The sequence below is a fragment of the Nesoenas mayeri genome, assembly GCF_963082525.1.
Source record: "Nesoenas mayeri genome assembly, chromosome: W".
In the NCBI taxonomy this organism is placed as follows: Eukaryota; Metazoa; Chordata; class Aves; order Columbiformes; family Columbidae; genus Nesoenas; species Nesoenas mayeri.
The window spans coordinates 7,360,216-7,375,403 of NC_137553.1; the positions used below are offsets into that span (position 1 = coordinate 7,360,216).

The 15,188-nt window shown below is 40.0% G+C and overlaps 1 protein-coding gene across 1 annotated transcript in view; it reads right to left on the reverse strand.

Annotated features, from left to right (window-relative positions):
• Nucleotides 1–4,934: 4,934 nt before the first annotated feature.
• The window catches only part of LOC308051408 (F-BAR domain only protein 2-like), a gene marked incomplete at its 3' end in the record, with an annotated part of 153,515 nt that continues 143,261 nt past the window's right edge, over nt 4,935–15,188 (reverse strand). Inside the window, exons 25-26 of the mRNA XM_080361838.1 lie at nt 12,993–13,157; nt 4,935–5,338 (exon numbers count right to left, since the gene is read on the reverse strand). Coding sequence (XP_080217964.1) covers nt 4,935–5,338; nt 12,993–13,157 — 569 coding nt within the window. The remainder of the gene's footprint in view (nt 5,339–12,992; nt 13,158–15,188) is intronic.

Genomic DNA, 15,188 nt, shown 5'->3' on the forward strand with positions numbered 1-15,188 from the left:
TTCTACCTAAAGGTAGGCACACATCGTAATAAATTTTGACTCGATCTTGTAAATAACAAGAATTTATTTAGAATCCGGCAATAAGCAAAGACAGCGCTGGGTGCGGCCTAGAGACCTCAGTCTCCCTTGAGGCACGCGCACCAGCTAATTCAGTTCTCTGGGTTTTAAAGCCCATCTCTGGTCCACAGTTTCCGGGTGTAACTTTTCACTCATGTTGAAGGCTCGTATCATGTGGGCATTGACTGCTGTGTAGCCAGTTTCGATCGCCTTACTTTGGTTACTTATGAGGTAAATACATCAAGCAGAACAAAGCAAGTAAGAACTCAAACAAACATCTCATCTCCTTGTTAGGTAAATACATCAAGCAGGACAAAGCAAGTAAGCATACAAACACTTCTCAAACAAACATCTCCAGGAGCTTTAATGAACAAACATTTCTCGGAACTGCAATTTCTCATATTTTGCTTTAATCAACATCAAGTGAGCGGCTTCTAGCCTGCCTTTCGCGATCGCTATTACTTTATTTAAGATACATGGCCCAAAGGTTAATACTAGGATTAAAAGAATCAGTGGTCCTGCTATAGTGGATAAGAGGGTTGTAAGCCAGGGTGATTGTCTAAACCAGTTTTCATACCAGCTCTGCTGAGATTCATTATAAGTAATTTTAGGAATAACTACTACCTGTACGCTCTGCTTTCTATTATTCCGTCTGTTGAATCATGTTGGGGAGGTTTACATCCCAAAGGTCTCCAAGTTGTGGTTAAAAACTTATCTCGCATAGAAGGTGCCCAAGCAGAGGCGATAGTTTCACAACCCCAATAAGCACAATAATACTGATTAGGATAGTTGCAATAACCCTTCCCTGGATTAGACGAGGGACAAAAAGAATAGGCTTTTCGATCTAAACATGGTTGTATAGGGGCTAACTGACAAAGGGTTACAGAAAAACTAGGGGATCCTACTGTAGTGTTCTCTTTAATCACCCGACTCTCTTCTACCTGAATTAAGGTACATTTGTATGGTCTGTGTGCTGTTTCCCCATTACCTGCTATTAGCAATAATATTAATACAGCATGCCAGGTGGGTTTGCATTTGCCTAGGTTCAGCTTGCTTTGATTTTGCAATTTGTTGTGCTGCCTGGCACTGGGGTAGTTCTCCCAACATTGCTGCACAATTCCATTCGGGTTTTTGCCCCCACTTTGTGTTATTCCTCTGCCTCGCCCGTCGACTCGGCTGCTTCGAGCCATGGGGTAAACCATCTTCTCGGCAGCAAGAATATTCTTCAGGAGGCCCCGAATGTTTCTGGTGACTGCACCGTCGCTTGTAAGCTTCCCAGTTGCAGCTTTTTACCAAGGGGGAATGGCACGTTATTTCTTTTACAGTGGTTCGGCAGCACACTTGTATTATGTGTAATTTCAGAGGAGTTGGCTCATTAGGGAGGAAACAAAACCGTTCAGGTCGTATTCCATAGACATATATGTTCCACCAACTAGGATCTTCGGTCTCGATTTCTCCTCATAAGACTTTAAGTTTTAATACTAATTCAGTAATTTCTCGTTCAATTGAATAACACTGATCACAAGTCCCTCGAGGGGGAATACCGTCTAGGCAATGCAACCACCAATCTCCCTGGCACACTGTACAACTAAAACATACAAAAGGATAACAGTTGCAATTTATGTTTTCACATACAACTCTATAATCCTTATAAAGAGGGTATTTATAATCAGCTTTATCGCTTTTCTGTACTTGCACAATGCAGGTTGGTAAATCCAAGTCCATTTATTGCTTCTTCAGCTTAATTCTTAAAGGTTCATCTGTGGGTTCTGCAGTCCACGCGTCGGTCTTGATCGGGCCTTTCACTCGACTGGCGTGTGTCCAACCTTTTTTGGCAGTTCGAATAGCTGTTTCTGTAGTGAGTAAAACAACATAAGGTCCCTCCCATCGAGGGGTTAGTGATGCCTCCTTCCAGGTTTTTATAAGCACTCTATCTCCGGGTTCTAGAGTATGTATTTTTATGTCTAAGGGCGGGCGTTGTACCACCAACCCTTTTTCCCAAAGGTATTTCCTCTGCTTTAACAACTGTATTAGATAATTCCTTATTTGGAAATACTTTATTTCTGGGTGGTCCTGTGGTATTTCTAAATCATAGGGCATACCATATAACATCTCGAAAGGTGAGATCCCGAGGTCTGTTCTCGGCTGCGTTCTTATATTTAATAGTGCTAAGGGCAAACACTTTACCCATGACATCTTAGTTTCTATCATTAGTTTTGTGAGTTGTTTCTTTATCTCTCCATTCATTCGTTCTACTCTTCCTGAACTTTGTGGGTGCCATGGAGTATGATACTGCCAATTGGTACCTAGTGCCTGGAAGGTCTCTGTAATAATCTTTGATGCAAAGTGTGGGCCCCGGTCGGAATCAATGGCTTCAATTATTCCATATCGGGGAATTATTTCTTCCAACAGTATTCTTGCTACTGTACATGCAGTAGCTCTAACTGTTGGGAATGCCTCTACAAAGTGTGTAAGGTGGTCTACTAGCACCAACAAATAACGGTAGCATCCGACCTTCGGTAACTCTGTAAAATCAATTTGTATTTTTGAAAATGGTCGATATGTGAGTTCCCTCCCACCGGGGATTCGTCTCTTTATTTGTTGTTTATTTACTCGCTGACAGGTGAGGCACTTTTCAACAATTTGCTTTGCTACATTATATGCTCCTATACAAGCGTATTTTGTAGCAAATTGATCTACTAATGCCTGCGCTCCCCAATGCGTAATATCATGTAATCTGTTCATCATACTAATTGCAGTTACTTTTGGAACCACTTCCTCATCCTGCTCTGCCAGCAACAGATCATCTACGTACTGCACCAACACTGCCTCAGGGCTGCGTTCACACTCCTGTAAAATCTGTTCTAAAGCTTGGCCAAACAAGTTGGGTGACTCTGTAAATCCCTGGGGGAGTACTGTCCATCGCAACTGTTGTTTTCTATGAGTGTCTGGGTCCTCCCACTCAAAGGTAAAATAATTTCGACTTTCCTCATCTAGTGGGCAAGTCCAAAAGGCATCTTTTAAGTCTATCACACCACACCACTTATCATCCGGGCTTAGGTGACTCAGAAGGGTATACGGGTTAGCCACCACGGGAAATCGACTCACAGTCCCCTTGTTTACCTCCCTCAGGTCATGTACCAGCCTCCATTTCCCATCTTTTTTTTTTTTTTTTTTACAGGTAAAATGGGGGTGTTAAAGGGAGACATGCAAGGTTCAAGCAAGCCTTTTTCTAACAACCTTTCTATTTCTGGTTTGAACTCCCTTTGATCTTCTTCAGATATTGGATATTGTCTTACCCGAATGGGTATTTCTGGACTAGAGATTTTAACTTTAAAGGGCGTTATGTTCAGTTTCCCTACTGAATCCTCTGTATACCACACTTCAGGATTAATTTTATTCTCGTCTTTCACTTTGAGGGGACATAATCTTATCTGAATTTCTTTCCCTATTACTTCTAAATTGATACCCAATTCGATTACTAAATCCCGTCCCAAGAGATTATATTCAGCTTCTGGAACTAAAAGCAAATTTCCCACTCCTGTTTTGGAGTCGGTTTTGATAATTACCCCCGTTATAACGGGAACACGAAATGGCTCCCCTTTTGCCCCAATTACTTGCATGGTGTCGGAGGATATTTTGCATCCCCTGGGCAAGGCTTGTATGGTAGATCGCTCTGCCCCGGAATCGACAAGAAATTCAATTTCTTGCTGCTGGGGGCCCACTTTCAATTTTATCAAGGGCTCTGTTCCTTTTTGGGTCCCCAGCAAAAAGAGCCCCTGACACCCCTATTCCGCTTTAAACATTTTCTCATCCGCCATTTTCTTCCTACAGTTCCACTTAATATGCCCTTTCTTTCCACAGTAAAAGCATTCTATCGGCTCACCCTGTTCCATTGTAGTCTCGCTATTAAGGGGTCTTGTCTTAGGACTAGACCCCTTATACTCTGCCCTTCGATCTTTGGATTTCTGAGCTGTACCTTCTCTGACTGCTGCAACCATCATTCGTACAGTCCTCCGCTCTTTTTCATCCTCTCTCCTGACATACACTTTCTGAGCTTCCCTCAATAGTTCATCTAACATTTCCAAATTTCTACTTTCTGTTGCCCTCAGTTTCTATAACTTCTCTAGGGGAGCTCGCACCATTTCAGGTGCCAGGCTACCCCGAGAGGCATACGGCTTGTCCTCCCCCCACCTCCTTCCCCCTCCGCCGCTTCTAGCAGCGTTTTTTTTTTTTTTTTTTTTTTTTGCTGCAGTTTAGACACAGACAAGGCCACATGGATGGGGGAGGTTCAGTTTATCTTACAACTTAGCACAGGCTTGTGATTTATGTTACAACACAGGCCTGGGATATTTCGCTTTCTTATTTTTCTATTTAATTCCAGTCATAATATACTTCATATGCAGTTCTAATTACCTCAGCGATAGTTACGTTCCTCAATCTCATTTACCTTTGCAGACGTCAGAAAAACAACATATTAAACATCAATTCCTTACATTAATTTTAGATCCAAATCAGTCTATCCACAGAACAACACTAACTTCAATACAGCTAACTCAGAATTTCACATTCAAATCACTTCCCCCACTAATTTATTCTCATGTGTACAGATTCATCTTAACAGGGAGCAAGGTGGTACTTTAATAATGGAACAGGTTCTCATTTTGTAATTATACCATCCCCAAACCAGGACCCCCCCATCCGTTGTGCATACAAAAGAGCCAAATCCAGCACACCTAGATGTGACACAGCCTATCACAGAGCTGTGCAAGTCCAGATGCCAGAACAAAGCCAGCATGCCAGAAAGAAAAGCACTGGCTATCACAAACAAAACTCCATTACCACATTCACACAGTCAAGATCGCTTGCAGTTCATCTCACATATATGTATTAGGTCCTAAGAATTGATCAATCCGCTCAACTACTCCTAGCGGGTCCTCTAAAAGACTCCCCATTTCCTTTTTAAAATCTCTAACGTCTCCGGAATTGAGGGGCACCGCCACATACCCCATTCCCGCCTGTGGACCTCCCATCGCAATTTCTCGCAACGGATATAATTGTCCCGTCGCCTGGTACTGCTGCTGTCTAGTTTTACTACGTGTGACGGGCCCTGTGGGTTGACTAAGATTCATTTCCTCCAGGTTCGGTGCCAGTGGTGGAGCATTTGGACTAGGGGCCGGCACCGGGGGTGGTGACGGCGGCACATAAGGTGGGGGTGTTACGGGAATTTCTTCCCCATGCCGCTTGTTTCTTCGTTTATCGCACTTCTCATCCCCCTTTTCTTTTAAGGGATACAGATTGATCCTAGTTTCTGACCCTATCTATAAGCATGCATAATCACTCTCCTCTTGACTAAATGGTTCCTTTGAGTTAACATAAAGATTCAGGGCTTTGCAAATCCAATCCTCAGAGGATCCGAATACTGGCCAAAACAGATGGTCCTTATGGATTTCCTTACCACCCCAAACTTCCATACAATAGTGTATCATTTTTATTTTACTCTTACCCCGCCTAGAGGGGTAAATCATTCCAATATTTGATCATTAATCCTAGTAGACTATCCTGAGGCATCGCTTGCGAATCCCCACCCATGGGACCAGAAGGTCTACTTTTCTTCTGTCCCATCTTCCAGGGTACACTCACACACTCTCCCCTCGTTCGTGACTCGCTCCCTCGCGGGCTACAAGAACTGCACTACTGGAGGGTCCGCACTCGCTTCGTCCGCAATTGGACGTCTCAGTCGTCTTACCCCAGGAATCCCAGCCCAAATCCAAGTGGAAATCCGGCCTATACTCACGCATCCTGCCTCTTCACTCGGATCTTCGTGCACAAATTTAAAGGGGCTGCCGGCATTTACTTTGCTTATTGCAATATAGAAGGTTCGTCGGTGAAGGGTGGCGGCAAAATCCTCCAAGGACCGCTAGAAAAAGAAGCGGGACGCCTCCCTCAAAAAGGATCACCGCCGAATATCCTTCATCCGAGTCACGGCACCAAATTGTAATAAATTTTGACTCGATCTTGTAAATAACAAGAATTTATTTAGAATCTGGCAATAAGCAAAGACAGCGCTGGGTGCGGCCTAGAGACCTGTCTCCCTTGCGGCACGCGCACCAGCTAATTCAGTTCTCTGGGTTTTAAAGCCCATCTCTGGTCCACAGCTTCCGGGTGTAACTTTTCACTCATGATGAAGGCTCGTATCATGTGGGCATTGACTGCTGTGTAGCCAGTTTCGATCGCCTTACTTTGGTTACTTATGAGGTAAATACATCAAGCAGAACAAAGCAAGTAAGAACTCAAACAAACATCTCCTTGTTAGGTAAATACATCAAGCAGGACAAAGCAAATAAGCATACAAACACTTCTCAAACATCTTCAGGAGCTTTAATGAACAAACATTTCTTGGAACTGCTTGTTACATTCTACCTAAAGGTAGGCACACATAATAGGGCAAAAAGCCCCTGCTTATATCCCCTCAAAATCCTGGCCGCAATTTCCCTCCCCTGTTCCCCATTGGCTGGGTACTTCAGGGTTTACAGACTACCCAACGCCTGCCTCAGTTTACATATTTTATTCTTCTAATTCTAACAATACTCTTCCCCTTATCAGTCTATTTAAAATATGAGTTCCTGGTTCTTTGGCTACCCTTCTCCCTAAATTAACTTGTAAATATAGGTATCAGTATGTATTCCGGGATTAGTTGAAGAGACTGTGTTTTACATTAAGGATTCATAGTCTGATGTCTCTCAGCCCTTCCCTCCTGCTGGGGTCAGGCACCAGGTCCTCGGTTATGTAAAAACAACAGTCCTTCGTTAAACATTCCTTACACAGTGTTTCTTTGTCCACATGTCTGTGTCATCTGAATTCCTGTATGCCCTATGTGGTTCCTGCGGTGCTGTTTATTACATCTGGGAAAAGGATTAGGTATATCATATTGCTGTCCTGTATGATATCAGCCTATTGACGCGTGGAAACAACTTTACAACCTGCAAGGTTATAAAGAAAGTATGTTTATTCGGCACTGGGCGCAAAGTGCATTGTTCCGCCACACATGCGCGGCTTCTAACAATAGGAGGTGTGAATAAATACAGCAAGGTGTTACATATTCATGGAAATCCCAGGAACATCTATGCATATTCATAACTTCCCCCCCCCCCCCGAGAAGATGGTTCTTATTAAAATGAGTTCCAGGACCTTGGCCCCTCCCGATTGTGCCTGTGCGGTGCTACCTGGTGATGGTGAACTTTTTACCTTTGGCTTAGTATGCTTAGTTGGCTGGGACCCAAACTGCTGAGTTGGTTAAAACTAGATTGGTATCCTCCCTTTGCTGAAAATCTTTGTTATCTCGTCTCCTCAAGGATACAGCTGGATACTGCAAAACATCTTATCTTTGCGTTCAATGAGGCTCTGTTTTTCTTAGTATGATAGGTTACACAAAACTCTAAACTAGGCACTTACTATGTGGTTAACCCTTTAAGTGTTAATTCTCTCTATCACTATGAGCTCATGATTTCATTTCTTACGTGTCTTTATTTTGTATTTCTATCATAATATATTGTTGATATTTCCATACCTTGGGCATCATCTCTCAGAACTGATTAGTAATCATATCCAGTCTAAGGAGAAGACGAAGGGGGGAGGAATTTTCCCCCATTTCTTCATCTTCCTTTTCTCCTCTGGCTTAGGTGCAACAGTTTTTGAGGATTTTGAACACCCTGGGGATATTCAAGCTAGCATGCTTTTTGCTATGTCTTCTGAATGTGTGTCAGGTCATATACAGTGTTACAAAAGGATGTGTTAAGAATATCACCCATATATTTGCGCAGAGTTTGGATGGTCATGGGTGGAACGGCATGTGGGAAAACATGGGCAGGTATCTAGAGAATTTCTTGCCTCTGATGGTTTGGAGTTTCACTCCTGAACAACTGCAGGGCCCTGATGAGGTGATAGAATATTTAAAAGGAAAATGCTCTGGCTATTCCAAAGAAGCACAACTTACTGCACTGTGCTGGGCCCTGACCAGTATCTATCAAACACTGCTCAACACCATGCAGCACACTCAGGGTGAAGAGAGGAATAACAAACTGATAGGCACTGCAGCTACTCCTGTCCTTGCGCCAAACACTGCAACTGCTCAGACCCCGGTGACAGGCGCTGTGGCTACCCAGACCCAGACAGCAGGGGCTGCAACTGAATCAGAGAACCAACCTGTGTCTATATCAGTTGCTCCTCTCCAGAAAAAGAAATACACAAAGAAATCAGTTTGCTTAGTGAGGCAGATGATGACCCAGCCCCATCACAAGAACAGGAGGAGGAGGCAGAACCAGAGATAAATACCCAATCTCTATCCCCAGGTGAGCTGTGAGATATGTGAAAGGATTTCAGCCACCAGGATGGCAAGCATATCGTTGCTTGGCTGCTCTGATGCTGGGATAACAAGGCTAGTAGCTTGGAATTAGAGGGTAGGGAAACCAAGCAGCTGGGATCCCTGTCTAGGGAAGAGGGCATTGACAAGGCGATTGGAAAAAAGACACAAACCCTCAGCCTCTGGAGGCAACTTCTGTCGGGTGTGAAGGAAAGGTACCCCTTCAAGGAAGATGTTACCTGTCACCCAGGCAAGTAGACTACCATGGAGAAAGGTATCCAGTACTTGAGAGAATTAGCTGTTCTGGAGGTGATTTATAGTGACACCAATAATGATGATTTACCCACAGGTACCAATGAAATCCAATGCACACAACCCATGTGGCAGAAGTTCCTGTGGAGTGCACCATCATCCTACGCCAGCTCATTGGCAGTAGTGTCCTGGAAAGAAGGCAAGGAACAAACGGTGGATGAATTGGTTGGCTAGCTCCAGCAATACGAGGGAAGTCTATCTTCCTCCCTGCAGGTCTGCATCTCAGCTATGGAGAAACTGCCAGACACACTAGCTGAAAAATTATCCCAAGTTTTCCAGCATTTCAAAGACAAGTTCTGCTCCCCACCTTTATGGCCTAGGGTCTCATCTACTCGGAATGAATGTCTCTCCGATCAAGAGAGATTAAAAAGTACCTTGAACTGTTTTTAGCTTACTCTGTTCTTGGAGGAATTCCTGACCTTTTCCTGCATGCTCTAAAGTAAAATTGCCCTTTCATGACAACTGAAATGGAAACCAATCATCTAGCAATTCCAAGAAAACAAAAGGTGCGCAGATATTTAGATGCCTATATTAAACTTCTCAAACATGCAAGACTTGAAACGTAATGCTTTTTAGCATGCTGCAAGACCTTCCTTTCTAGTTAGATGGCAAAACCCATCCCACTTGTAACTCCCATGCTGTTCCAGTTGATAATCAAATATCTTAGCTCCTTCAAATACCCTACACAGTAAAAAGTTTCTCTCTTATTTCTGTGCTCACAGCTTGGAAAGAGTACTCTCAGACTGCCAAAGTAGTACTTAAATCACCTACTGTTTTGGACTGGTAGAACATAAGAAATCAGAAAGGATTGCTTTAATCTTGCCACTGATTTTTTTTCCTGTGCACTCAACAAAATATATGGTTATTAAGGAAGTTAGGGAATATATAGCATTTGATAGCACTATTTAGAGAAAACAGCTCATGTCTACAAAGTTTTTTCTGATAAGTATATCCACAGTTAGGCTTAATCGAAGCTATTAGTTAAGCATACCAATTTAGCAATGGCACAAGTCGTACACATCTTAGATATTTCAGTTTAGTAAAAATGCAACTATCTGCAGAAGTCATCTTTCCACCTACAGTCTCTGTGGTGTTTTTTTAAATATTTAAAAGAGTTGATATATTAGCATAGAATCATAGAATAGTTTGGGTTGGAAGGGACCTTCAAAGGTCATCTGGTCCAACCTCCACTGCAACAAGCAGGGACATCTTCAACCAGATCAGGTTGCTCAGAACCCCATCCAACCTGACCTTGAACACTTCCAATGATGGGGCATCCACAACTTCTCTAGGCAACTGGTTAGAGTGTCTCACCATCCTCATCATAATTTTTTTTTCCTTATGCCCAGTATAAAACTACCGTCTTTCACTTTAAAACCATTGTCCCTTGTCCTGTCACTACAGGCCCTGGTAAAAAGTCTCTCTCTATCTTTCTTATAAGCCCCCTTTAATTATTGAAAGGCTGCAATAAGGTCTCCCTTGAGCCCTCTCTTCTCCAGGCTGAACAACCCCAACTCTCTCAGCCTGTCCTCATAGGAGAGGTGTTCCAGCCCTCTGATAATTTTTGTGGCCCTCCTCTGGACCCGCTCCAACGGGTCCATGTCTTTCCTGTACTGATTATCTCTACTACTTATCACTTAAAAATCAATTAACAGTTTAAAAATGTTCAATACAGGCATAGTTTTGTTCTATTATTGCTTAGAAGCTTTGTAGGACTAACTGTGAAAGTATAAGCAATATAAATCAGTATTTAAATTATATATTACATGTTTATTATGGATGCAAAATTTTCTTAAAATTTATATTTTAGGAAAAATCAGAAGTATTTACAATTTTTGTAAGATAAACTTGTATGCTCGAATTTACAGTCTGATGTAGTAACAATCCATACAAATTCAGATCCTTTAGAGTTTTGTTTACAAATTAATTTTCTTAGGAGGCAGCTACAAAGGACAGTGCTGTATACACAAGCAAGAACCAGCTTGCTACATATGGTTTTCTTTTCAGACAGACATTGTTTTTTTAATTTATTTACAAAAAAGTCTATATAAACTTGTATGGCTTCAAAATTGTAACCTGCACCCTAGTTTAAAAGTGCTGAAACAGAACTACTTAATTTAACTAAGACATGAAAGTAATACTTGATTAAAAACAGCAATACAGTTTTGGGTTTCATTAGTAAAATATTGTCATATTAAACACAGTTTGACTGTAAAGCAGATTGTGATTAATATTTCACTAAAAAGACTGTACCATTTTATATGAGTTAGAAATTTACCATTCAATAAGATTAGCAAGTTAAGAACCAAATATAATCTTCCAATCAAATCTACAGTACAATATGTGCTTAGTGCTAATAATGGAACTCTTATCTGAAAAAGTGTGTAGTATACATTAGAATTTACTTAGACTCCACAAAGCTCTCCAGCAGTCCAATTCATTACTGGTTTTGCATGAAGTCATTCAAGTAAGTTTTATTGTTTTGATAGACAATTTGAAATAGATACTGGTATTCAAAATGGTCATATAAAATTCCCACTTGTAGGTTATTGAATTATTTTGCCCCAATACTTTTGATTTCAGCATTGAAAAAACACTTGATAATACAAATACATAAAAGATTTTCTAAATCAGTGACTTGCTTTAAAAATGTTACTAACGCGTCACTTCCCTGTGCTAAGGTTGCGGCAAACAGATTAGATGACAATACAAATATTAGAATTGGTGGGTTTAGATAAAATTTAAACGAATAGAAATGGCAGTACTTGTCTTCCTGCTGCTATAAAATACCCTTCTAAAATGCTATTCCTCCCAAAGTATTATGTTTACATTCAAATCACACAACCCTCAAAGCACTTAAGTTCCAAAGACTTGCAGTCAAAGTGAAAGAAAATGCTGTTTGCTTTCTACCATCTTCTGTGATTTTTTCAGGATTTTCATCTTTGGTGACATTAAAGTTACTATCTCAGAGTTTTGAAGTCCTGCATTATGCATCTCCCTTTACTACAGCTGCATTTATTGCAATTGCCCCATGAGAAAGTAAAATAGTATTTTAAACCTTTTTTAAAACAATCTGCAGTTTTGCAAATCCCAGTCAAAAGAATTTTTCTAAAGTTGTATGTATTATACAAACATTGTGCTTTCTTGATGAAGAGCCAAACTCTGAAAAAGTAATTGAGGCATGTGAATAACAAAGTGGATAGGCACAGTTGTTTTGTTTGTTTGTGGCTTTTGTTTTTGTTTGGTTGGTTGGTTTGGTTTTTTGTTTTGTTTTTGTTTGTTTTGTGTTTTTTTTAAGGCACAGATGTTATGCAATTCAAAAAAAATAAATTAAATCTACAGTATTGATTCAAACAATCACAACACCCATAAAATTTATTAACCACAGAAGTAAATCTCTTTTGTCTTTTGCAAATTTGTAACACATTGCACTTCGGAAAAAAAACCCCTATATAAAACAACTTATATGTTAATAATATATGATAGACAGGCATCAAGTTACATTTTTTTTTATACATCTCTAATTCAGCTGGTTTTATGGCACGAGTGGATGGAAGAACAACATGAGACTTTGCATCTGTTTTCTTTAAAAATTGGCAATCAAAGAATCTGAAAAATTAATATTACTTATGGAAAGCTCAACTATTTCTTACTTGCTTTCCTACATTTTTAGGTTTAATGTTTACAGTATAACATACAATTTCATACTGTCATTACAACTATTGATTATTTTTATTTAATCTATATAAATTTACTAAAATTTCAATGAATTTTTCCAAATATTGCAGATGATCATTTACAGACAGTGTTGAAGTTAACTTCAGTGCTATTATAAAGTAATAAAAAGTTTGCAAAATGACTTTTAAAAGTACATTTTCTGTTCTGTAGTTCAGCCTTAAAGTAGGTCAACATTTTTTAAAAATAAATGCATGTTAAAATAGTTTTTGAAAAGTAGAGTGGGCAGAGTGAGCTTCTTGCACTTCTTTGATCCAATGACTTCCACAGGTTCATCAGCAGTCTGCCATATACCATCCTGAAAAATAAAGGTCTTTTTTTTGGAGTCAATAGATAAAACAGATTTTTGTCAATATTTTCCTGGAGTTTGACTAACTATGGAAGAACAAAAAAAGTTAAACAGTTTTCATCCATGTTTTTGAGGAAAAGTAATGATTTATGCATCACTTAAATAACAGTTTCATATTTTATAATTTAGCACTATAGAATATATAATATTTGAATATATAGCATGTTGTTGTCTTACCAGTAGCAAATTTCTTCTTAAGGAGGGAAAGTCGATAACCAGTGCCTACTAGCTCTACATCTACTCCTGAAAGGGTGCTTCCTTCACTAATGAATTGCACTGCAAGTGTTGCTGGTTTACTGGGTCCTTCTGAAAGTTCAAATTTTGCCCTGAGGGATCCAGAACCTATAAAAATAACAAAACTGAAAGGCTGGTTGTTTTGCAAGAACAAAATGATCTCCCTAAATTTCTAGTAGTAAGGAGGAGAACTAACATGGTGATCTTTAAGAGAGTAGAACTCTCTTTTTTTCCAAGACTTTAAGACAGTGATTAGCAAATGATTTAGAGAGAAGCAATACACATTTCTACAAGATTACACTCATAGAGGAATGTGTATATCAGACAGCCTGGTAATCTCTTATTATATTAAATACCTCATTATTCCCTATAATTTATGCTTGCTTGTCTATCTTTTACATAGTACTTTTCATTAGCAGATTTGAAAGTATATCAGAATATTTAAATGTTGCAATCTGCCTGGATGAATGTACATGAACAAAACCATTGGAAGAAATGCAGCTGAACAGTAATGTACCCAAAGGAAAGAAATTATTATTTTCCTAATAAAGACAGGGTCTGATTAAATACATTTCCACAAAAACTTCACTTGATTTTTCATAGTCAGTGGTGAAGTTCAATTCAGTGCCATTATAAAGTAGCATTAGTTCAAAATTACTTTAAGTACACCTTTGTAGTCAATGCAAGATATTAAAAAAAAAAAACCCCACAACATTATTGCTTGTCTCTTTTTCTAGTTCTTAAACAAGTCTTTTATTTTCTTGCAAAATATACTGGGAAAAAAGATATTTAAATAATTAATTAATGGAATAGAGAAAGTCAAGTATTTTTACTTCTTTAAAACAACTAGTTAGTAGGAAATGCTAAATGAGGAGGAAAGTTAGAAACTGAAATGTTACTAGGATAAAAGTAGGAACTGATGAATGAAATTGTTTTATGCAGTGATTTGTTCTTGATAAATTTGGCTTAAAGTCCATTTAATTTCTTCAGGAGGTCTGTCACAGTTTGGGTAAATCAGAACTTCTTTCCACTGTAAGTATGGAAAATCATATATTCAAGTGCTTTGAAAATTTGTTCTGTGTTTTATCTCTGTCAGCTCACATAATGTGATGGAACACAAAAAACAAAACATTTTACCACCCTGTACACCAGAATAAGGAGGATTTCAAGACATTTGTGGTAATATTAAGAGTGCTTCTGCAACTCTTCCCTTTGTTTCCGTAAATGTAAGACAGGCATAGTATGACTTCCTCTTAAACACTTAATAGTGAATACTAAGTGTTTATACTCAAATAAAAGGGGAAGAAAGATGGTGGGATGTGATGGTGTAACTGAAATTGAGTTAATTTTCTCCATGCAGTTAGAAACTCTTCTTTTTCACAGCTAGCAAAAGAGAAGTATATCCCTACATAATCATAATGTAAGGGAGACGGCAAAGAACTGTGAGGTTAGTGAATGATAAAGTACACCAGACTGCAGCAATATCCTATCAGATCAAATTCTCTCTGATTTTGTTTGAATGACTACCGCAGTTTTGCAGCCTTTGCAGCAACAGAAGAGATTTTTTCCCTTCCCAGGCTTGTGGCTTGGCCTCCTTAGAATTAAACCTGGCGAAAGGGGTCAAGGACAGCAAAAAGAGCTTTTTCAAATACATAGCAGATAAAACTAACACTAGAGGCAATGTAGGCCCAATGATGAATGGGGTGGGTGCCCTGGTGGCAGAAGATACAGAGAAGGCAGAATTACTGAATGCCTTCTTTGTCTCTGTCTACTCTGCCAGAGGCTGTCCTGGGGAGCCCTGTACCCCTGAGACCCCGGATGAAGCCAGGTCAATGGAGGAGTTTGCTTTAGTCGATGAGGACTGCGTTAGGGAGCAATTAAATAGTCTGGACATCCATAAATCCATGGGTCCAGATGAGATGCATCCGCGGGTGCTGAGGGAGTTGGCTGAAGTCATTGCTAGACCGCTCTCCATCATCTTTGCCAAGTCTTGGGAAACGGGAGAGGTGCCCGAGGATTGGAGGAACGCAAATGTCACTCCAGTCTTCAAAAAGGGCAAGAAGGAGGACCCGGGTAATTACAGACCTGTCAGCCTCACCTCTGTCCCTGGGAAAATAATGGAACAGCTTATTCTTGGTG